Raw genomic sequence first — 23,294 nt, 5'->3', positions numbered from 1 at the left:
GCGCAGAGTGACAGCGGCGGCTGCGGCTCAGCGGGACGGCGGGAGGGCGGCGTGTGCGGCGGGAGTCCTCCTCCGCTCCGCTCCTCGGCGGGGAGCCGGACCCCCTCGGCCCTGCCCCGGGCAGCGGAGCCGCCGCCGCCGCTATGAAGCCGTGCGAGGAGGAGGAAGGGGGGGCAGCGGCGGCGGCGGCGGCCGGCGGCGGCGGGGGCGACCCCTGGAAGGAGTGCGTGGAGGTTGCGGTGCAGCTGGCGCTCCGCGCCGGGCAGGTGAGAGCCGGGACCCTCCGGGACCCCCCGCTCCGGTACCCCCCGCTCCGCTCCGGGACGCTGCCCGGCGGCGGGACGGGGCTGCGGAGGGGCCCGAGGGCGGACGGGGCGGGCTGGGCTGGAGCATCCCTCCTCCCGGGCGGTTGTACCTTATAAATTTTAAAAAATGAATTAATATAAAAAGCGCCGGGCGTTTTGAGAAAAGGCCGTGTGGGCACTTGGCTGGTGCGGCAGAGCTGAGGAGGAAGAGGAGGAGGAGGAGGAGGAAGGCGGCCGGGCTGTGCCTCGCTGGGCCGGGCCGCTGCCGGAGCCCTCGGGGGCCGCTTCCCTCAGCAGCTGCACCCAGCCTATGGACGAGGAGGTGCTTTAGGTGAAAGCAGGCTTATTTTGTGACTGGGGGTATTTTGATTTAATTAAAAAAAATTTGAAAGATTTGTTAGCGTGAATGTGCTTTAGTAACTTTTCCAAATAAACGCCAAGCGTTTATTCTGCTACTGTAATGTTTTGAAGCGTGTCGTGATGCTAAGGTTGAATTGTTGTACAGCTGAGGGCTTATGCCGTTGTGTGCTTATCCAGAATATTGTGTGTTTACCCATTACAATACCAGCATTTGTTTTTTTCACAGCTTGTGCAGAGAAAAATAGTCATGTCAGGGAGGTTTTGTCTTCTTGTTATGCTAGTGTCTTCAGAGTGACTGAAATTCACTTGCTAGGGATAAATCAGCAGTGGGCCTGCAAAGATCAATGGTAGCTTATTTAAGCTCCATGTTTCGACACAGCAGAAGGTCAGTCATCTCAGGAGACATCCTGGCCCCGCTCTGTGCAGCAGCAAAACTTCCACTGACCCTGAGAGAGCCAAGAAGTGCGATCAGCAGATTCTTCAAATGAGAAATTCAGTAAAACACGAAACTCAGCAACATGTATTGCTCTTCTGCTCCATTCTGCTATATTTTGAAACACGCTTTATACCTGTACACTATGATTTAAGGAGCCCCTGTTTCCATCTTGAGTCCAGCACCTGTAACTTTTCCTTAGTATGTGTTACTAAACTTATCTTCTCCTTGGTAGAAGACAGACAAAGATGAACAGGATGCCAGAGGAGAGGAGAATTGTTTCAATAATGCAAGGAATAAATGGATAATTCAAATCAGGATGACAGGTCATGCTCTCTCAGACTCTCCAAACAGGAGTTTCTCCAGCATACTCATTCCGTCAGCCATTTCACAAGAGAGACTCTCCTGACTTGCTCAAGTTTCTACATCTTATTTCTCAAAACATCAATTTGTGAAGACAGCCATAACCATCTCCAGCCATTTTAATCATCCAGGAGATCACAGCTGAGCACGTTTTCCTGGAAGAAATAAACATTCCAGAAGATTAATTCTTGCATCTTTTTAGTTCACAGTTTGCCTTTGCTACTTTGCAACTGGAGGAAATGGCCAATTCCTTGGCAGGCCAAATTGCAACTAGCCTTCATGCAGAGGCCAACCTAAGAAGGGCATGCAAGTCAAGATTTTGGATTTTTAGGAGAAGTTAACCAGTAATACAGTTTCCTGGTCTCCCTTTTTGTCTTACATGACTGGTTTATATTGCATCATTTCAGGAGTATAAGCAAAGTATATCTTCTTTCCAACAGATAGGCATCTATGCTCTGGACTAGTTTCCGCTAAACTTAAAAGGCTGATAAAAAAATGATTGCTTGAATATGTGTCAAAAATGAGGTTGCTGGAGTAACTTCTATTCCTGGGTTAAAATCATCACCTCTCTTGCCCATCCTGTTACTTAGTTCCATTATTTTTACAAAATATCACAGGCTCTCACTTAATATATATATATGGCTATTTCATAATGAGAATGGCCATGGGTTTGTAACTTCTGTAATTTATCTGCATTAGTTATGTCTAATTAGCTCTATACGGCCACACATAACGGTATGTTTTCAAACCTCTCTTCTGCTTTTTCTGTGAGTAAACACTGCATGCTGTGTTCATGAGAGTACACGTGTTGGCTTAATATGACTTTGCTAAAGAAAAGCAGGCACAACTAGTCTCTACATCTTCGATGCTATTGAGAGCACTGAGGAATATTTGCACAGTTCTATGCAATTACAGTTGGAAAACTTCACCAAAATGAGTAGATGCGCACCCAGGTGAAAACAAGTCTAAAACTGAGACTAGAAGCTAGCATGTTGAAGTCCACACAAACTACTTAGTTTTTTCCTCTTTTTTTTTTTTCAAGAAAATAATTTTATGAGGCATAAGAGACCTAGCAGAATCCCACTTTAAAAAGGCGAAATTTCCACTGATATTCTAAAAAGCCAAGATTTTTTCCCTTGTATTTGCTCTCAGGGGATATTGTTAGGCTATTTTCTATGGAACATGGACAGATTGGTAGCAAACTGATAGCAAACCAGATTAGTGTTTTCTAAATTATTTGCAGGTAGTTATGCTTTTTATCTAGATGTTTGATTTTACCAGTGGGCAAATATTTCAGGATGATATTGCCAGCAAGTAAATCCCTCTTGGAGCTCCCAGAAGTGTGTGGTGAGCGCAAGCAGTATGGTGAGATAAAATAACCAACACGAGCACCTCACTGTAGGTGGTTCTCCTGGCAGGTATTGGGGGAGAAGGCATATTAGCCCTCTGCTCTCTACGTTCTCCTTTGTATGACCTAATGTCACAAAGGTGTTGGAAAAGGAGGATTCCAGGACCATGAGTGCACTGAGCCCTTGCAGCTTCATTTCTCCTGCTCTGTGGCAAATGAAGAAGGGAGCAGGGACAATCTGGGCCTTGCTCTGCAATGTGGTCTTCAAGCATGTACTGGTGTAAATGCCCCTTGCTTTGCATAACCACCCAAATGCTCCCAAGCAGGGTATTAGGATAAGATCTAGCCATTCTTTACTAGAGGAGGGGCAGCATGGGCTTAAAGTGTTGAGTGACTCTGCTCTAAATAACCACACTCCCAAAAGTCAGCTGCTTAGAAATTGCCATAAAATCTCCATAATCTAGAGACAACCTAATATATGCTGGTAAAGCCTAGTAAAATATATTTACAGCCAAAATACAGCATCTTGGTTGCCAATTTCATTGTACGATAGTGATAAGGGGCAATTAGCTTTTTCATTTCATCAAATTGTGGTTCCTTTGGTCTTCCACTTACCTGCTGCCTGTTACCTAGAGAGAGACTTTTATGGAGCTCCACACCCAGCTGGGAAGACCAGGCAATTGCAGTAGGTATCTACAAACCTTATCATAAGCCTTCTGTAAGGAGCTTGTGATGAGCTCCTGGTGAGGAGCAAGAGCTGAGTGATGTTCTCGAAGTACTCTGAGGCACTAGGCTCTAACACTCTTTGCACACAGATGATTTTTAGGGATTATTCAACATAAGTTGGAATTCTGGACAGCTCTGAGCTATTTGATAAATTTGTGAAGAACAAAAGCTGTTTCATCAATGATGGAGGGGGTGTGATCTTTGTGTGGGACTCTGGCTTGGACTGTATACCCACACAAGCTGGTGCAAATGCATACGAGTCCCTTTTGTCAGACCATTCACAAGAGGCAGAGGATTAGCAGGGACCCATCCATCCTGCGGCACCACCTGATATCACGGGTAAGCTAATACAGATGTGGTGCCCATTTGTGGCTGGTGACTTCAGCATGGCATCGTGACTTCTCTCCTGCTCTCCCCCCAACACACCAATTGCACAAGAGGTGGGGAGAAGCAGTCCATTGCAGGGCTGAGTAATGTGTGTCACGACCCCTTGGCATGGGCCTGCACTGCTTGAGGAGGAGCTGAGCGAGAAGGCCCTCAGCCACCACGTTCTATCAGAGTCACACCCTTGGCTGTTCCCACCTCCAAAGTGACCGGAGCCTCAGGTTGGCCCATGCAGGTCACCAGAGAAATAGGCAGGGTGTGTTTTGTTTGATGGTGGGCACATCAACCAGTCTAACCACCTCCTGCTGGCAGGGAGCTACTGGGCAACAGTGGAAGTTACGGAAGTGATGAATTTTTAGAAAAGCTTTTGATAAGAGTTTTTCTGTCTAATTTCCATGTAAGTGCATTGTGAATTGGGTTACCATAAGGCTACTACAGAACCCTCTGGGAAACAAGGGTATTTTTAAAAAGTTGTCACATTGGTGAAAAATATCAAGTACCATCCTGCAAAAATCCAGTTTTGGACCTGATGAATGTTCAGTATTATAATGAAGGACTTGAATGACAGAATATATACCACCCCGCATATAAAACCAACAAACGGATCAAAGAGAGAGGAATGATGAGCACTTTGGAAGGCAGGAATCAGGTTTAAAATGGTCATGAACAACAGGAAAAAGGATCAGAAATTTAAAATATGAAATTCAGTGGTGAGGGGTGCAAAGGATTGTGTTTAAAAAAGGGAGATCAAGTGCCGGAACACACAATTAAATGCAACCGATTGCAGAGCACTTGCACAGGAGAGAGCTTTCACCTCCGCTTTTTTTGCAGCAAGTCTCAGGTGGTATCTCACTCCCCTGCTTAGCTGTACTGATTTGAATGGCAGCAAAAATCTCCTCAATCCACTGTGTGTTAAAACTGAATAGGGGTCAAGAACATTGCATTTTAAAAATAAAATTCAAGTCTTCTGTGTTGAAAGAAGTGTTTAAGGCAAGAAATTAGAAGAAGTATTCCTTATCTATTTGACTATGTGACGTTCTGAGACCAATTCTAAGCATTTATTTATGCACAGGCAATATAAAAGTAACGAAGAACAACTTAAATAAAAGGCATCAGCATAGCGGTTTTTTAGAATACACAACTGAGATGGTTGGAGTGTTTTGGATTTTGCTTTGAACCGAAGAGGAGCCCGAGGGCCTTCCTAGCACTGTGCTTTTATGCTTCAATGGTAAAATCGTCAAGAAAACCAGGCAGGGCATTGAGGGGAGTAAAAAGATTTACAATAATGAACTATAGCAAGATCTCAACCCAAGAAGTATTGACCTGCCCTCACGAGCTCAGTAAATAGACATCACTAATGTTTTGCAGCTCACAAAACAAACATTAGTCCAGATACCTTCTGTACTAAGGCAACAGTCAGCAATACCCATTACTTGTCAGAGCAATCAGCACACCCGTCAAATGTAGTGTTTCATATGGTGAAAACCAAGAGCTGAGACTGAAATTTGGGAGTTGCTGGTTCCCTGTCCCATGCATAATACAGCAGAACTCTTTTCTTTGGTCATCAAACACTTCTCTTTAGAAGGTTTAAGATATTTTGATCAATGAAAATTTAGTTAAACAATTGAAATATATAAGTTTTAGAAGGGACTGGAATATTGGTCTTGTTGGTGCTGGTTTTAGTTAATATAATTCTATGCAAAAAGCAATCCTTAATTTTTGCTTTGTTTTTATTGGCCTAATTTCAAATAGGTTATCATTTTCCCTGGTCAAAAAATGTCAGCTCCTTTCAAGTTGAGCATTATCGTCCTGCCTCCGTATTTTTCTTTTTAATGGAGGAGTGGAAAAAAACAGAAAGAAAATGGGAAAATTGGGAAAAAGCTTTTATTAACTGTTTTCCCATATGTGCATTTGCACTTGATGCAATTTAGTTCTGAGTTTATAACAGTAAGACCCTTGAAAAGGAGATAAGTACTTTTCCAGAAGGTAATCCAGGTTTAGACCACTGGTTCTGTATCTGGGGAAAAGTAAATTTGTGTTTTTGTTAAATACGTGTAGCAATTCTTTGGGAACTAGTGGGTGGTCAGTACTTGAAGTTCCAAAAGCTCATATACACAAGAAAAAAGTAAACTTTGTATGTCTTCGTTGGCAGAAAAAGAAACCAACGGGGTTTGCCTTATTGCACGTTTTTTAAAGAGAGCAATAGGGTATTGGCCCTGTAAATTTAAAAAAAAAAAAAAGAAAGAAAGAAAAAGAGGTTTCCATTAAAAATTCCTGAGCCTCAAGGCTCTTTCTTATCTTATGTATATCTTTTGTAATTTCCTAAATCATGATGACTGCCATCATCCTTTTATTCCATTAGTTGCATCCTATTCATTGACCCTTTTCTGAATTGTCAAGAGAGGTTCTTGCAGACTGATCCAAAATGCAATGTTCCCAAAGACTACTCATTATCTCAGATGGATTTTTAGTCAGAAGAATTAGAACAGGCTCTGGAAGAATTAGGCCTACAGTTGTTTTTCAGGATTAACTATAATTTTTCAGTAAACATATTATTTTACTGTGCACAGGAAGAAAGGCCAACAAATCTGATTTGTGAACTTCTGTTTCAGATTATTAGAAAAGCTCTAACAGAGGAAAAACAAGTGTCCACAAAGACATCTGCAGCAGATCTAGTGACAGAAACTGATCATTTTGTGGAAAATTTAATTATTTCTGTTCTGAAAGAGAAGTTTCCCTCCCACAGGTGAGTGGCTATAGGAAGAAACTATCAATGACCTTTTTTCCTTTAAGAGCTGTGTATCTGACTGGCATTTAAGGGTAATTTTAAAAGCCTATCTATCTGTCTTACATATTAACCTGTTGCTGTTGGACGCTTTCATAGGACTCCTTTTGGAAAAAAAGTATCACTTCCCAATACTTAGTACTTTATATTTTCTAATACTTATGTTTTTTAATATGTGTATTTAATAGTAATGTTTCCTCTGTAGGGACATCACGTATGAAGGGTTCATATGAATCTCCATGATTTTCAGAATACTGATCTGTTCTCTACTGTATAAGAATTATGCTAAGGATATCTGTTAAAATATAGTGAAACTAGTGATAGCAAAGGTCCCATCCTGCAGACCTTTCATTTGCTTTCTTTTGCCATCACATATAAGCATTTGCCAGACCACAAGTATCGTATTTAATCACATTTACCTTGTGTTGTGCAGAATCCTAAAATCAGTGAGAAGCAGGGGAGTTTATCATCATTTGATGCATATACACAAACAACATATACATTACTATATGGGGTGTCAACCCAAGGTTTTAAGAATAGATTGGATTCTTGACTCCCCTTGAATTATTGCGGTCAAATTGAAAATAGCAACTCACAGAACAGGCACATATTAGAGTTTTGTATTAGTTGGCCAGGTTTGCTTTGATGCAGACATTCTACGATCAATTTCCACACTTGACTTCAGTCCACAAGGATAAAATTCATCTTCCTGCAGAGCCAGTGCAGAAGCCTGTGTATCCCTTAAATACTGTATGACTTCCTTCTAACTGTGTGCATCTCTGACAGAGAGGAGCCTTGCACTCTAGCGCTGCACAGAAATCAACAAAGATGAAAATCTGGAGGGTCAGCTACTAATCTGATTGTTGGCGATGCTGCTGGAAAAAAAAACACCATAAGAAGGAGTAGAAAGAACATTATATACTAAAAATGGCTTTCTAAATACGTGTTGTATGTGATCACGTACTGAAGCAGCAGTGTACAGCATAATGTGTGGTTCTTGGCTGTGATCCTCAAGAGAGTGCCAGGCTTTACAAGCCTATTATTTGTGTAATATTCCTCCTACTATTGCTGGCTCTGCTCTTTTCTCATCTCCAGTCCTATGTTGTTTTTTTTTCCCCTTGAACAGTCTGGCAGAGAACACAAAACATACACATTTAACATAAAATGAGAATCATCAGAAACATTCAAGTTACTCATAATGGGAACAAAAGCTGTAAGGTCAACATAGACCTAGGAACTGAAAAATCTCTGACTTTATTAACTCTGTACAGTTAACTTCTGACTTTATAAGCAAATGAAGGAATTGCCGTTTCTTCAAGAGAATTATTTTTTGCTGATATCGGTTTTGGTTGGAGTTTGTTCAGACAGCAAATGCATTTAGATTAAACAATGGATTAAAACGAGATTTAACTAGACTAGACTAGAACACTTGCAGTGAAGAGTCCATGGTAGCAATCAAGGTTTCAATTAAAGTGCAATGAAAACATTAAAAGATCATTTAAATTGTGTTAATTCTTTCCCCTAATCTACCAGTTGAAAGCATCACTGAAGATTTCTGTTATTTCTTTTTCTCTTAAATCATCTTGATTCTTATATTCTCTGAATCAAAAAATGTACCTTAAGAGTTTGAAAAGTTAAAAGGGTTCTCATTAGAACCTGTGCCATTTGTATCATGGCAGCAGTGAGTCTTGCGATATTGGAAATGTACTCAGAAGTAAAGAGAAATACTAGGAAAACCTGTTAAAAAGGTGATTCTCTCCCACGTTTCTTTCTTCTCTCTGCTTAGCTAAGTGATGTGTATCGTCCTCATTCGTGCTTCACCCAAGTTTTCATCTTTGCCCACTCTTTGGTACTCTGACATGCTCCAAGTGAGTCTTTTCAAAAGGATGTTTTTTCTGGTAGATCTTTGAGTTGTGAGTAGGCACAGCCAGAATACCAGGGGCTACTGGATGAAAAAGGCTATTGTTACCATTTGCCTGTGTTATTGTTACGGAGGTTGTTATCTTTGGTGTTAATTGTGGCCTTAATCCTGTAGATATTAAAATCAGGAAACAGCCATTATGGAGGGTGACATCCAACTCTAGCTGCCAAGCTTTCTGCCCTCAGACCCCCATAAGGGGATAGGTGAGGGACAGCCCTGGTTTGAACCTCCTGCACTCAACTGGGTATCGCTCCTGCTGCAGTTTACTCTGTGCTGCAGTTTATGCTGTGCTACAGTTTCCCTGCTGTCCCAGCAATGAATTTCAGAGTGGCACCATGGTATGAACAGATGTCCACTAAGGCTAGGCTAAAATTACTAGACTCATTTTCAGTGGGAGAAAACTTTAATCCAGATTTGAAGAGAGGTCAACAGAGCTGGCAGGCTGGCATATTAAATTAACTACTGTAATAACATGACTACCCCTCCCACTTCTCAAGCTGTTCCTAAAATGTGTTCTGCAGTACTTCAGGCTGAATGTTTTGCTTAGTTTGCATGTTTTTACACAACAGAGAGCCACAGAGCAATGCATCTGATGTTGGCCTTGAGGACCTCTCACAGTACTCAGTACTGTATAACAGCAAGGGGCTTATTTTAACCTATTAGCCCAAATTTCATTAAATGTGTACCTGATTTGTTCTACATCCATTTTGGAAACATTGTTCTTGGACATCAAGATTTTATCAATGGCACTGCTGTGCCCCAGCTTCACGTTATCATTTCTGTATGTGAGGGCTGCAGCATCGCACCCTGCTGTAAGGAAGAGGCGAGGGAAAGACTTAGGATAGTTGAAGGCAAAACACCTTACACAGAAATACTCTTGTCTTTAAAGAGGTTCCCATTTCACCTCTGTTTGACTGGCAAGACAACAGCTACGGTTCAGGGTCTGGCTGGGGGAGCTGGCAGAGGGTTGAAGCAGAGGCATAATTCATGGGGAAGACGGACAATCTGAGACGGGGTGTAAGGTGCTCCATCTGCAAGAAGATTGAGCTTCCTCTGCAGCCAGCAGCGCAGCTGAAGCACATGGTTGGCTTTAGGTGCTAATTACAAGATTTGTAAAAGCGAAAGTCAACTAATACAGTACCAACACTACAAAACAATGGACTATTTAGAGCAAGGAGTCTGCAGAGTGTTATGTTTGACTGAGAATTCCACACACGTGTTCAAGTCTTTCTTGTTTCTCAGCTGCACGCTAACACTTCATCCTTCAGCTGTTATCTTTAATGGAGATGAAAATAGTAACAAACACTTCCTACTTCCCTCTTCATACCAACTGGGGGCTCATGATGCCATCCCTTTCTCCTGAGGGAAAAGCAAAGTAGCATTTGGAAAATTCAAGAATTCTCCTCCAGTGCTGTCTGCAGAACATTTTAAGCTCATGGCTGCAAGCGTTATATGTGTCATGCAGTGCATGTTGAGGGCGCAAAAGAAAATAGCTGTTACTCTAGTCCAGGAAGCAACTGTTTCTGCAAAAGACATTTTCTCTTGATTTTATCCAATTTTTTTCTCTTCGTGTCTTCAAGAGAAGCTTTTTCATCTTCAGGCATTTGCAGGAACTCTGAATACTGCTACCAGTTGTTCGAGTGTGAAACCAAAAGCAAGATTCAGTATTAGCAGTCTGACTCTACACCTTCTCTACATATAGGACTTTATTCAAAAATGTGAGAGTAGCACCTGCACAACACTTATAGAAACAGGCCCTGAACAGTTTATGGGAGAGCAGGGATAATTAAGGTCAGCAGGAAATGTGCCAGAACTGGATGTTCATTTCCCTGGGAAAAAAAAAAAAAGCATATCTACTAAAAGAAATTGGGACAGAACAACAGAACAGAAGATGAGCTCAGATTTCAATGTGTGCCTTGTGTATCCAAACAACAAACAAACAAATTAATTTGTTGATTTTCTCTGGGTCATGGGAAAAAGAAAGTTCAGCTTTGTAAGCCTTTTAATTTCCTGAGTCAGACTACTGTAAAAAATTCAAGTAGGAGTGAGATTGTGGATTTTCTAAGACTGCATTATTTCCTGCTGACTGAATTTGACTGCAAAAGAGAAGCAGCTACAGTTTGTATTTTATTTTACTTACTGCAAGAGACAGGCCTAGCCCATAAAATTACATTCCAAAAAAAAAAACCAACTTCTTCTAGAGTTCCAAGGATGCCAATTCAGATCCATTTCTGCATTAATTTTCATTACTTTCTTAATGGTGTATTGGGAAAGTGAACATAAATGGGGTTCTTTTTTACTATGTAAAAGAGTATGCTATAAATTTGACAACTCTCCTTCAAAGTTTCTATGAAAGTTTCCCAAATGAAAAAAGCAATATGTGTGTTTATACATACATATACATTTATACAAAAAATTTTACATATATATATATATATATAAAAATCAAGTGTGTCTTCAAAACCAGAAAGATGGAGTTTGACTTTCCAAGTCACATATCTAAGCCAATTTTCTGGGAAACCAAATGCAGGTTTATTGCAGAAGAATCCACTGCTGCTGGTTCAAAATGCGTCCTCACTGACAGTCCAACATGGATTATTGACCCTGTTGACGGAACGTGCAACTTTGTGCACAGGTAAGTGGACAGTGAACTGCGAAATACCTAAAGAAGCAAAATGTAGCTTCTCAGAATCCTCCCTTCTGCTTAAAGGGGTTATACTGCAGTAGGTTTGTTCCTTTGAGTTGTAAGTAGGAGTCATCCCTTTATCTTTTTGTACCTCCGGTAGTGTATCTGAGGGGGCGAGTGTTTGTGCTGGAGAGAGCTCTATACTGTTATCTAAAGGTAAGATAAAGTTTCTGCTGATTGCTTAATGACCCAAAGCTCTTGACTCACAGCTCATTTGTATATAACCACACATTAACATGCAGAGACTTGAGCTGAACTGGAGGAACAAGGCTGTGCTGTGATGGCACTTGGCCTAACGCCTTATGTGGTTGTTACACATTCCTTTTGGTAGTGGTGTTCTCTCCCTTTCAAATACAAATGTTTCATTTTTCCTGGGAAGTACAACCATTGCATATATGTAGAGTAGAACTGAAAACTAAGTTGTACATAGGTATTGGTTTTAAATTTCTGTAGGAGTTGTAATTACTATTCATGATACTTCTACATTAAAAACTTAAATATGTTCTGCCTTATAGTTAGTGACTTAACGTACCTGTAGTTATTATTAAAAAACAAAAAGCATTTCCTTGACTTTTGGTGCAATTACGTAGAATTCAAGGGGAGGTGTCATCCTGGTGGTTCATGCAATTAGGTGAAACTTTCTTTTTCTAGCAATAACTTCTAGACCTCTACTTCACAGCCCTTTTAAAAACATGGGTTTAAGTAACAAATTTATTGGATTTATTTCATTTTTTTAAATGCAATAATTATACTTCAGTTAAAAGGACCAAATTAAACACACGATCATCATTCTGAGAAAAGAGAGGGTAGAGGAACTGGTTTCTCATTGTGTTGATGTCAGCAGCAAGGTACTTCCTTGCTATTTAATTGCTGTCTCAGATGCTTGAACTTAAACAAAATGTGTTCTTAGAAGTAATGACTTGTTACAACAACATTAATGATTTTATACAGGATAATTCAACTACAGTAAAGCAAAAAGATCACTAACATATATAATGCATATAGTATAAAAATCCTGATATCTTCATGTGTTTATTTCTTGCCTTCTCCAATATTAAATTACATTTTTAAAGGAACTGACAAAGTTAAAGAGGCTGTCAAAGGAGAAATAGTACAATGCCATGAGCATTTTGACACAAGTAAAGTCACAGAGCTCCATGTGGGGTCTTAGGCTTTTGTGGCCTAAGGGAGTTGCATTAGGAGTAATTTGAGAGATTTTTCATCAATAAAACTTCATTTCTTATTTTTCACAGATTTCCAACAGTGGCAGTGAGCATTGGATTTGCTGTTAACAAAGAGGTATGAAGTATGTTCTTTAAGATTGGTACCTGAGAGCCAGTTAGAAGCCTCAAAACCATGTGGGAACTTTAAATAAAATAATTTTTTTAAAAAAATCAGCCACTACTCAGGTTTTTCCACACTTTTTAAATGCATTTGATCATACTCTACTAGTCTAAAATCGTAGTCCTGCAAAACTTACTTATGCAAACTGGCAATTACAAGGCAATTCTTACAAATTATAATAAATATTATAGGATTTATGGGGGGGGAAAGGGAGAACTGTTGTGAGCAAGGTTTTGTAATACAAAACCATAATGAGTTAAATATAGTGCTGCATATTCATAATTTAAACATATCTCCCAGTGTTCTTAGTATTATTGCTTCTTTCCTGCTAGCAGTATCTGTGAAAGCTAACTGCTGCTATGAGGCAATTCAGAACAGATTTCTATGAAGAGCACAGAATTATGGGCCTAGTTCATTTAAACGGCCTTTGTTGTTTTCTTGACATAGTAAAATAACTATAGTTACCACATGACAGCTTGATTACAGGGGGAAGAAAAAGTACCAAACCTTCATATGTGCTATTTTCAGTTTCATAGTTACACTCATTCACGCTAGTGCCTTTTCTCCAGATGCTGCCGGTTTACAGTTATATATATATATACAGAAGAAACAGCTATTCAAATTGTCAAGGAATGTGCTTTCAGCCTAATTCCATGATGTTAAATATATGTATAGCTGTAAGTGAAGCCAGCAAGAATTCTGTGCAATAACAATGTAGTTTTCAGATACACTAGTGGCTCTTACTGATTTAAACAGCATAATGTTGTGTACTTCTCTAGTTAGTTTTCAAACATGGAAACTGCAGAAACACTTTCATGCTTTTCTGAAGTTTATTCATTCCCAAAGGTCATTTTGAATACTACATATTATTACCAGACAGCTTTCTCTAATATTTATGTTTTCTAGAACACCATCCTGATTTTGATGCTGCATTTATTTGGGTTATGTAAACTAAACAAAGCTGAAACAAAAATTAAGAATTATGTTAAATCTCCCTCAGTAAACAAATGGGAAAAGCAGAAAAATGTAGTAAGCTGAAAAGGAGCCAAAGTACACACAGGGGAACTGGCCTGAATGTAAGCCTTGAACAGTACTGAAGAAATTCCTGCAGATGTTTTCAGGGAAAGAGTGTACTGAAAAAACATGGTTTAGATGGGACCTGAGGGTAGGGAGCGAGGACAGCCTATTCCCTTTGAATTGTCTCTGAGAAGCACCTTTGATTATTCACACTGAATGGAGATGGGCAGCAGGAAGATTTGGAGTCTAGAACATCTGAGATGTTTTCCTGACCTTGTTACCAACTTCTTCTGTGACCTTGGCAAGTCACTTAATTTTTGTGTATCTGTCCATCCCTAAATAAAATATTGCTTGTAGTACTTATATAGAGGTGATTTGAGGAGCTGATCATTGAAGTTTGTAAAGTGCTTTAAAATCTTTTGGTGAAACCTATTAAAGTATTGGCAATATTAAATACCTTGGGTTTAAATCAAGGGTCAGATTCTGACAGATACTCCCACAAGAATTCCAGAGTTGCTCCTTCTCAAGCTTTCGTTGAGGGTCACGATATTTGGTATTTCTCTTCAAACTCCTCTTGGAGTCGTGTGACTTCATGAGATTTTTATGTGTAAACAAAAGGATTTTGCAGAGAAATGTTTGAACAAGCGACTGGAGCACACTGGTTGAAAGACAAGCAAATTAAATGCATCATTGAAAGGTGAAGTGCATATGAAAGCATACACTGGTAACAGACAGTGTGCCATGACTTCTGAGTTTGGATGCCTGACTGATCATACCCGTATTTTTGGGGCTGCAAATCTTCAGGGTCCAGCTGAAGTCAGTGGGATTACTTCTAGTGTAACTGCTCACCAGTGAAAGTAAAGCGTTCAGAATCTGGCCTTAGAAGACTTGCATACATTCAATAAAAATGTGCAATTGAATTTGAAATCAGCTTAGCATTTAATCCATTCTAATGTGAACACAATAGAAGCTGCAAGTAATTTTAGAAGATCATGAACAGATTGCATTAACTTCTCTTTATAAACTGAATTTTATATGACCTATATCTCAATATCACAGTAATAGTAAAATTATTCCAGTTTATTAGTATGATCTTTGATTACATGTACCGGTTAAAGTATTGCTGATCTTTCTGCCATTAGTTGTTTATATTTATGATGAGTAATTTGAGTTGCATTCATTTCTTTCCTTTTCAAAATCTTAAAGCTTGAATTTGGTGTAATTTACCACTGCACTGAAGAACGATTATACACTGGTAGAAGAGGTCAAGGGGCATTTTGTAATGACAAAAGGCTTCAGGTATCAAAAGAGACAGGTTGGTCTAGATTTTGTTAGAACTCTAAAAGGAATATGTTAATTTTGTTTCAGAGTTGTTGCAAATCATCATTAGGATAATGAACATCATTATCCTGATGGAAAGTATTTCACCTGCATGATCATTTTGTTGTTATGTGTTTTGGTTTTTTCTGAAAAATCACACCTTTCCTCATTTCTTTTTTTAAGGTATACATCTGAATATGAACTATGTAAATAATCCTAAATTCTTTTGCTTCATAACCATTGTTTAAAATAAGGAAGAATGAGTAGATTCACCAGTTTCATTCCAGCTGTACACTGGCATAACTTTTTTGTGAGCAAGATGCAATGGGAATGGTGAATCAAATTCAGAGTACTGTGGCTTGCTGTTATCCACTTATTTTCCAATAAACTTGTACGTCATGAAGTGTACTATGTCTGTAGGCATACACGCTAACAGAAAATAAACTAAAGGATGCATGCTTCATTAGGGGTTTTTTAACAGCTTGGTTTTGCGTGTGAGGTATGTTTCAAAGTACAAACAGCTAGCAACACTTAGTCAACACTTTAATGGAATCCTTTTATTGGTAAACCAAGTCATAGATCTGTCTGTTTACCTGACGATAATAGGCAACAAGAGAGAAGTTTTCTTTTAATAATTCAAATTTCAGAGAAGATAACACTCAGTTGTAGACAGAAGCAGACATGTGCCAAAAATGTACATCATTGTACACAGGAGATGGTAAAAATTTCACCCCAAAAAGAGGTTTAATGAACTTGAAACACAGTAAATTCAAGCAATTTAACATACTGATTTGTTGTAGTGCCCCAAGCAGACCCTGCACCAAAACTTCTCTGAAATCTGGGAAGTTTGGCTATTTACCTAAATTAATAGTGAGCTGGGGTCTCTCTATTTGGAGAGATTAAGCAAATTGTAAAGTCAGTGACTCCTAAGATTTTAATCCTTGGATATACATCATATTTTTGTCAGTGCTTGAATATCTCATATTCCACAAAGGCCCATGTTTCATTAGGAAAAACTAGGGGTGCTCCCAGTTGGGCTGGATGAGCCACTCTTGAAATGGCGTCACTCGCTTTTGCAGTGAGAGAGTTCTGATTTCTGGTTGAGCAAGGAACAACTTTGGCACATGCCACTTTTGTCCTCCTTTCTCTGGACACCCAGTCTATGTGGGTGTCTAGAACATAGCATGGGAAGTGGACCTTCTGCCCTTCCAAATGCTTTGAAATTTTCCTTTGTTTTGAGATACATAATTTGGTGGTGGCCAATTTCACAGAATCACAGAATGGTAGGGGTTGGAAGGGCCCTCTGGAGATCATCTCGTCCAACCCCCCTGCTTGAGCAGGGACACCCAGAGCAGGGGGCACAGGAACGCGTCCAGGTGGGTTTTGAATGTCTCCAGGGAAGGAGACTCCACAGCCTCCCTGGGCAGCCTGTGCCACTGCTCTGGCACCCTCACAGGAAAGAAGTTTTTTCTCATGTTTAAGTGGAACTTCCTGTGTTCCAGCTTGTGCCCATTCACCAGTGAAGATGGATGATCTTTAGTCTCACTTCTATTGATGTTTTACATGTATAAAATCACAGTTGCTCTTTTTTCCTGTAAGGACTGTGGCTTCAGTGAAATAAACCAACCCTGGAACAGAGAGTGTGGTTCCCCGTACCTACCACTGGAACTCAAGTAGCCTTCACCAATGCATGATGTGTTGGAGATCTAGGCTGCCATGTTACTTCATGCCTTTTGTTTTCGGGAAATATGATTGTTGCATAACATTGATCTACAATATACATTCATTGTTCAGATTTAATCATTTAAAATCACAGTCCAGGCAAACACTGTTCATCAATGCCAAATTTTGTAGAGGTCTGGTAGGGAATTCCAGGCAGTCAGGATACACTTAAATGAATGATCCATCTTCCCTTTGATCTTGAGCGATACTTTCTTCTCATGCTTAGATTCAGGTCAGGTCTTACATGGGCTAATAACTGTAAGTGTATTTTCTTTTTTTTAATCTTCTGTGGTCAACGGAATCATTTTTTCCCCTCACAAATCTATCCATATCACTCTTAGATCTCTTCTGCCAAGCCGCCTTATTTTTCTGGCTTCTATCAGAGTGAGTAGTCAGTAAATTTTCTCTTGTACCTTGAATTCCTGAAATCCCATCAAGTCTCGTGATCAACAAGCTCCTTTTCCTAAGCAGAGACTTCCCTCTTCTTTGCCTTAGTCTCTTCATCCAATTTCTACCTGCAGCCTTGATGAAAATTGAATAGATCCATTTATGCATTGGAAATATATTTAATAACTCAAAAGAACAACTGTCTTAGGACCTAGCTATGACTGGTGTGGTCTGAATGCTTGGTGCGTTTCAGCAATGAGGTGTGCATTAGATGTTCTGTAATTATAAATCAGGTCTGTTATGCAAAAAGATCTAAGGTAGAGTGTTTGCACCATCCAGAGTTTTCAGTGGTGGCTAAACAACAAATATCCTGCAGCGTGCCTGAACTGGTGTTTCTATATTTTAATGCAGTAATTTAAAAAGCGGTTGTTAAATCTATATTTCTAAAGTTAAGCTTTGTGATATCCTGTAAGTTTTCACCTAATTACATACCTGTTACTCACCAACCATTTACCACGTTGCTTGAATCCATAATGTTCCCCTGCAATACTAAATTCATTGGTAGCCTGTTTAATTAATTGTTGTCTCACTCTAGCCTAATTTGGTTTTGAAAACCTCCTTGCTACTTCTGCTAATAATTTTCAACCTATGCAATTAGCTCTAATAACCAGGTAGACATTCCCTATCTGAATGAATGCCTAGCCTTTAACCCAGAGTAGGTGACACCTGACACTTGGGCACAGCCTAGCTAGTAAGTAGTCAACTGCGAAAACCTTTGAGTTTTGTCATATCTTTAATGCCTTCAAGTTCAGCTGGCACAGCAGAAGCAGGGCACTTGGCATTCGATCAACCATCTCCACCTACGTTAGCATACGCTTGTTATATACTAGCAGTATTCAGATCTCACGTGAGGACTACTTCAACACCTTGCAAGTCACTGTGAGTCTCTCCTTTGTACACAAGACTGACATCCTCATCTGCTGTAGGTCAGAATTGCCCTTGCTGAACACAGTACAAATATAACATTCATATATTATTATTAATTAAGATACTGCTTTAGTTTGTGATAAGAAAGGGTTTTTTTCAGTCATAAGATGCCTTCAGTCTTCAAAATGTCAGAATGAAAGGGAGCTATTACTGGGTGACTGGTGATTTAGAGAGAAACTTTTCTTTCCTCTTACTGTATTCCCAAATGTTTACAATTCATTAACACATTACATTGAAGTTCCCTATTCAAGAAACATCCTGTTTCCAAATGTATCTTTAGTAGTTACTAGGTCATTGGGTTATTTTTACTTGGCTGCCACTGTTAGTGAATTTGCCAAAAGCTGACCGGTCAATTAAATAAAACAACACATGGAAAGAGAATGAATGTAAGAATGCATTCTTGTTTTTAATCTTCTTGTTCTTTTTTTTTTTTTTAAGTGTGTTTAGATCAGTCCATTTGATATGAAAAATCTAGTCTTGCTTGAATTTTTATGCAAAGTTGTCACTTATCCTGTGAAAGAGTTTGGGGTAAAAAAAGGGACATGAAAATTGTTTTTCTGTGAAAAGTCCATTAGTGTTTAACTTAAAAACAAATTTCCAGAATCTACCTGGAAGCTGTTGAATTAATGGAAACAACTACCTACATTGCAGATATCTCGAAGGCCTTAATTTTAACAGAAATTGGTCCAAAACGTGACCCAGCAACTTTGAAATTGTTCCTTGGTAACATTGAGAGATTGCTCAAGGCCCAAGCACACGGGTAAGATATTTTACAACGTATGTCTCACATTTGTGACCAAAAGTAATTTAGAAAAAAAAACCAAAAGAACCCCGCCCAAAAACCAAAGAAGTAGGTTGCACATTTTGCGATCTCAAGGTAATAGGTTGAAATCAAAGGCATTTTCTGCTTTACGTTACTGTGTCCCCTTCTCGTGGGATTTAGGATCCGTGTCATTGGGAGCTCGACCCTGGCTCTGTGCCATTTGGCATCCGGCGCTGCAGACGCCTATTACCAGTTTGGGTTACACTGCTGGGACTTGGCAGCGGCAACTGTCATTATTAGAGAGGCAGGTGGCACTGTGATAGACACTTCAGGTGAGTAAAATATCCTTGTTTTGATTGACTTTTGGGGGAATGAATTAGGCTATTTGGGGGCAACTTGGGTTACCTCAGTACAGTCCTTCTCCTGTGGCTCTATCTCATTTCTAGCAATATTCTGTAGAAACGTCTGTACTTTCCACTAGACTCTGGCTGGTTATTCATAACACACTGATGTAATTTCAGCCTGGGGTTATATCACATCAAAGGTTGTCTGAGTCAAACTGTATTTCCATTACTTTGAGTAATTTGTTTAAAGCATAGGGTTCACAGTAAAGAACTAGCCCAGGAGATTGGCAGATACGCTGAGACTCCGAACAGATTTTGGCAGAGAGAGCCTCCCAAGAAAGGAGGACTCTCAGGGACATGTCTTAACATATGTGACGAGGAGCTACTCAGAGGGAGTAAGGGACAGCACACTCCCAGATTATTATTTTATTCATTGAGATGGTACACAGAGTAATGGTTACTAGTGACCAATGTGGGGATACTGTGGAAAGATAAGGTGGATTGAGAAGAAGGGTATGGTGATTGAACTAATTTCTGTTCTGACCCTTCCAGTTGCTAAAAGAAGGGAATATTGCATTTATTGTTGGCTACTGAACAAATCTAGACATTTCCTGCTTCTGTTGCATACTTCGGCACTGTGTCTAGAATTTTCTGAAGTAATTTTTTGCCAAGATTTCCAGGTACGAGTTGCTGAATTAGGTTGTCCTTCCCACCCCAAAAGGAGCTACACATGAAGTTGTTTCAGTGTTTCTGAACCTATCTAATTACAGCATGGTTTATATATAAGAATACACTGCCTTTTTACATCACCTAAGACACTTCTCATTAATCCTCTTGTCCTCAGGCGGACCTCTGGATCTTATGTCCTGTCGAGTGATTGCTGCGGGCACCAGAGAAATGGCTATGTTCATAGCTCAGGAAATACAAACTATTCACTACAGGCGGGATGATGAAAATTAAATGCTTCTAATATGGAGTCCGCCCTCCTGAACTATGTAACTTCTGCAAGTTACATAGTAACGTAAAGGGTACGTGATTTCAGCAGGATGCTTTCTGTGGAGATTTTCTGTGTCAAATATTTTTTATAAATTTATTACAATGTCAGAAGGCATAGGGAGATTTTTAAACTTCTTAGAACCATGTTTCCTTTTTAATATGTATCTCTTTCAGCAGTATCTTTTTATAAGATAGCATATTTTACTTGTAGTAAATTAGTCTCAAAATTAAGTTGTAATTTCATATTTGTGGGGCTGATATTTAGTCTTTTGTAACATGCGGCTAAAAATGGAACTTTATTTTTACAGATGCAGATCTCAGGTAAATGAGCTTTAGGACTGTAGTAAGGACAGTTAAGACGTGTGCCTATAATACCCTTGTTCTATGATACTTAAGAATGCAATAAAAATGACATTATTGTTTCCTAACTACATCATAGCTATATATCCCTATATACGTATATGTACATATATGTACGTCTGTGGGTATGTGTGTGTGTATATATATACACCTATACATGTGTGTGCATGTATACACAAAGATACCTCTGTGTGTGTGTGTACATATATATATATATGGGTATCTTGGATGTTTACAGCAATTTAGAGAACACATAGAAGAAAGCTAATATTGGAAGTTATTTTCAGGTGAAGAGCATAGGTTAATTCTGTGAGCTCCGTGGAGGCTATCCAAATGGCAAATAACAGGCCTGATCATGGAAAACGTTCCATGATTTTACAAATTGTCCAGCTAGTTCTTGTTTCTCTTCATGCCTCTACATGGGGATAAATCATACTGTCCTACAGGCCTCTGTAAGATATTCAAACCTGCAAACACTTGCTACCATAGAGTAATTATAGTTAAAACCAGGAATATTGAACTCCACCGAGTTATTCACAGTATTAACCATGACGCACAGTAAGAGGCCAGCACAATAGAGCACAGTGTCAAGGAGCTGTTGATTTTAAATAAACTTCGAGCAGGACAGCAAGATTTGGCCCTTACAGGAAAGCTATTAAAAATATGCAGAGAAGATACGCTTGCAAAAAGTTTTAAATCACATGCCCTTCTCGCACAAAGTTGTAATCACAGTTTTTGATCAGAGAAACCTGTAAAATCAGGTATATGCATTTCCTAAATACACAGTTGTTTTCTATCCTTGTAACTAGCATTGTTTTTAATTCCACCAAGGTGATCATTTCGATTTTGATTATTTTTTAAATCATGAGCACAGGGAAAATATAAGTGTGTCTAGAAAAGTAGTTGGGATGAAATTACTTCTATTTTTTCTTAAAAAGAATGAATTAAAAGGCATCTATTCTTTGCAAGAGTGCAAATTAAATAAAGGAATGAGCCAAAAAAGTAAGTTGGTTAAAAATTTTTAACTTTCTTTATACACTGCATGTGTAGGCTTTGTAAATGTGTTCAGATATCTGCTTAGAACATATAAACTAAATATTTTTTTAAAATAACCTTACATGTGTTTCTTGCAATGAAAGATGCTTTTTCACTGAATATAACATAAAATTCTGTGTCATTTCTTGATGCTTTTTTTCACGAGAAATACAAAATATCGACTGTGTGAAGAATGTCTGAATCCAACTAAGCATTTAAGAACTGATGGTTCTTACCAGAAAACCAACCCTGTCTGTCACAGTGGTCAATGTTTTGTCACTGCTCCCTTTTAACACCCCCCCATCATTCTGTACCCCCCTGTTAGGAAATGGAGATTGTAAGCCCTCTGGGGCAGGGACTATAGTACTTTGGGTCTGGGTTTGCACAGTGCTAATAGGATGCGATTCTGGTCGATGACTAGGCACTGAGGTGCTATAATAATACAAATAATAAATACTAGTAGGCTCACTTGTCTCTTATTCACCCTCCCCCTGCTTTCTGAGCACAGCGGAGATCCCAGTGACAGATGCAGAGCTTGGTGGCACCGCTCTGATCCCAGGGCGCTTAGCCTTGGCAGCCGCGGGAGCAGCCGGGGCTTTACTCGGACTTCTGCCGTGGCCGTAAGCCCTGTAAGGAAGCTTATGCTGGCAGAGGATCAAGTGTGGTAGAAGCTCAGCCCCACTTCATCTGCTCCCCCTCCTCACCCCGTCCACCCCCATCGCTCTGGGAGAGAGGCATGTGCGAGAAGCTGCTGCATGGCTCTGGTGAGGTTTCCCAGCAGCTCAGCCTGCTCGTACAAAGAAAGTCTCTGACCCAGTTAGGGCTGGTGTGCGCTGGCGTCCCAGAGCTTGGCAAAGCAGGGAAATCTATGCATCGACTTCAGTGGCACACACCAGCGATTTTGTGAAGCTGGGAGCCAAGCGTGGTGGGAAGGGAGAGGTGCAGAAACCCATTCACAAGTTCTCATTTGTGCCCACGATGCAGTTTTGGTTTTTATTTGGGCTGTAGTTCAAGTGTGTTAAACTGGCAGTGTGTGTGGGGAGCAGCAGTCCTGTCTCCCCTGCCTCCTCTGCTGCCCGTGTGCCAGTACAAACATTTCTGAACCCTTCCAGTGGACCACATGAGTGAAGTGATCTGCCTGTAAAGTACCCCAGTAAACAAAAATGGGATTATTTTACAGACAGATCATTTTCCCAAGCCAGTTCAGCCCCTGGCCACCACGAGCAGCTGACTTCAAGCACCAAAGGGGGTAGCAAGGGGGCAGGCAGGATGGCTCCATTCACAGATGGTGCCACATTACGCCAGTTCAAAGTTTTCATCAGAATGCAGCCTTGAACCTATTTGACTACATATATCAACTGAAATAAATTGTACCAGAGTTTGTCCTCCCCTCATTTTTTCTTGCTGGGCAGATGAAACTTTGCACAGCATGCGTGTCCGGCAGCTTTCCATGTGAGTGCAAGCATTCATAACGCAGTTAGGGCAGCATATTAGCCAGAAACTTAAATCCCCCAAAATGCTTAAACATGTGGACCCTTTTCCCTACCAGCTGTTCTAAAACACTGTGAATGTTTTCCACTGCATACATTATGGAGTACATAAGTGCATCTGTAATTAGGCATCCAAGACGGATGAAGACTTTCTCCGTAAACACCGGCACAAAGACGCCTGTTCTCTGAAAAGCAAGTTCTTCCTCTGTAAGCTAACG

At 40.0% G+C, this 23,294-nt stretch overlaps 1 protein-coding gene across 3 annotated transcripts; it reads left to right on the top strand.

Moving 5' to 3' along the window:
• Positions 1 to 9: 9 nt before the first annotated feature.
• On the top strand, positions 10 to 22,045 carry IMPA2 (inositol monophosphatase 2). Of its 3 annotated transcripts, XM_075084656.1 has the most exons (9): positions 10 to 266; positions 1,045 to 1,161; positions 6,532 to 6,665; positions 11,156 to 11,260; positions 12,565 to 12,610; positions 14,879 to 14,987; positions 18,740 to 18,848; positions 19,032 to 19,183; positions 20,040 to 22,045. In XM_075084656.1, the coding sequence occupies exons 1-9, from the start codon at positions 144 to 146 to the stop codon at positions 20,153 to 20,155; spliced, it is 1,011 nt and encodes a 336-aa protein (XP_074940757.1). In that variant the 5' UTR covers positions 10 to 143; the 3' UTR covers positions 20,156 to 22,045. The 3 variants fall into 3 exon arrangements, with proteins under 3 accessions (XP_074940757.1, XP_074940758.1, XP_074940759.1); XM_075084657.1 differs by lacking the exon at positions 1,045 to 1,161; XM_075084658.1 differs by lacking the exon at positions 18,740 to 18,848.
• The last annotated feature ends 1,249 nt before the right edge of the window (positions 22,046 to 23,294 follow it).

This window comes from Phalacrocorax aristotelis, chromosome 2, assembly GCF_949628215.1.
Source record: "Phalacrocorax aristotelis chromosome 2, bGulAri2.1, whole genome shotgun sequence".
Classification (NCBI taxonomy): domain Eukaryota; kingdom Metazoa; phylum Chordata; class Aves; order Suliformes; family Phalacrocoracidae; genus Phalacrocorax; species Phalacrocorax aristotelis.
This window is presented reverse-complemented; position numbering and strand designations above follow the sequence as displayed.

Excerpts from the sequence above, each read along its gene's own strand:
- IMPA2 (XM_075084656.1), top strand. The coding sequence starts at position 144 with ATGAAGCCGTGCGAGGAGGAGGAAGGGGGGGCAGCGGCGGCGGCGGCG. Across the intron at positions 1,162-6,531 it reads TTCTTCAAATGAGAAATTCA|ATTATTAGAAAAGCTCTAAC; the intron begins GTAAAACACGAA and ends CTTCTGTTTCAG. Across the intron at positions 12,611-14,878 it reads GATTTGCTGTTAACAAAGAG|CTTGAATTTGGTGTAATTTA; the intron begins GTATGAAGTATG and ends AAAATCTTAAAG.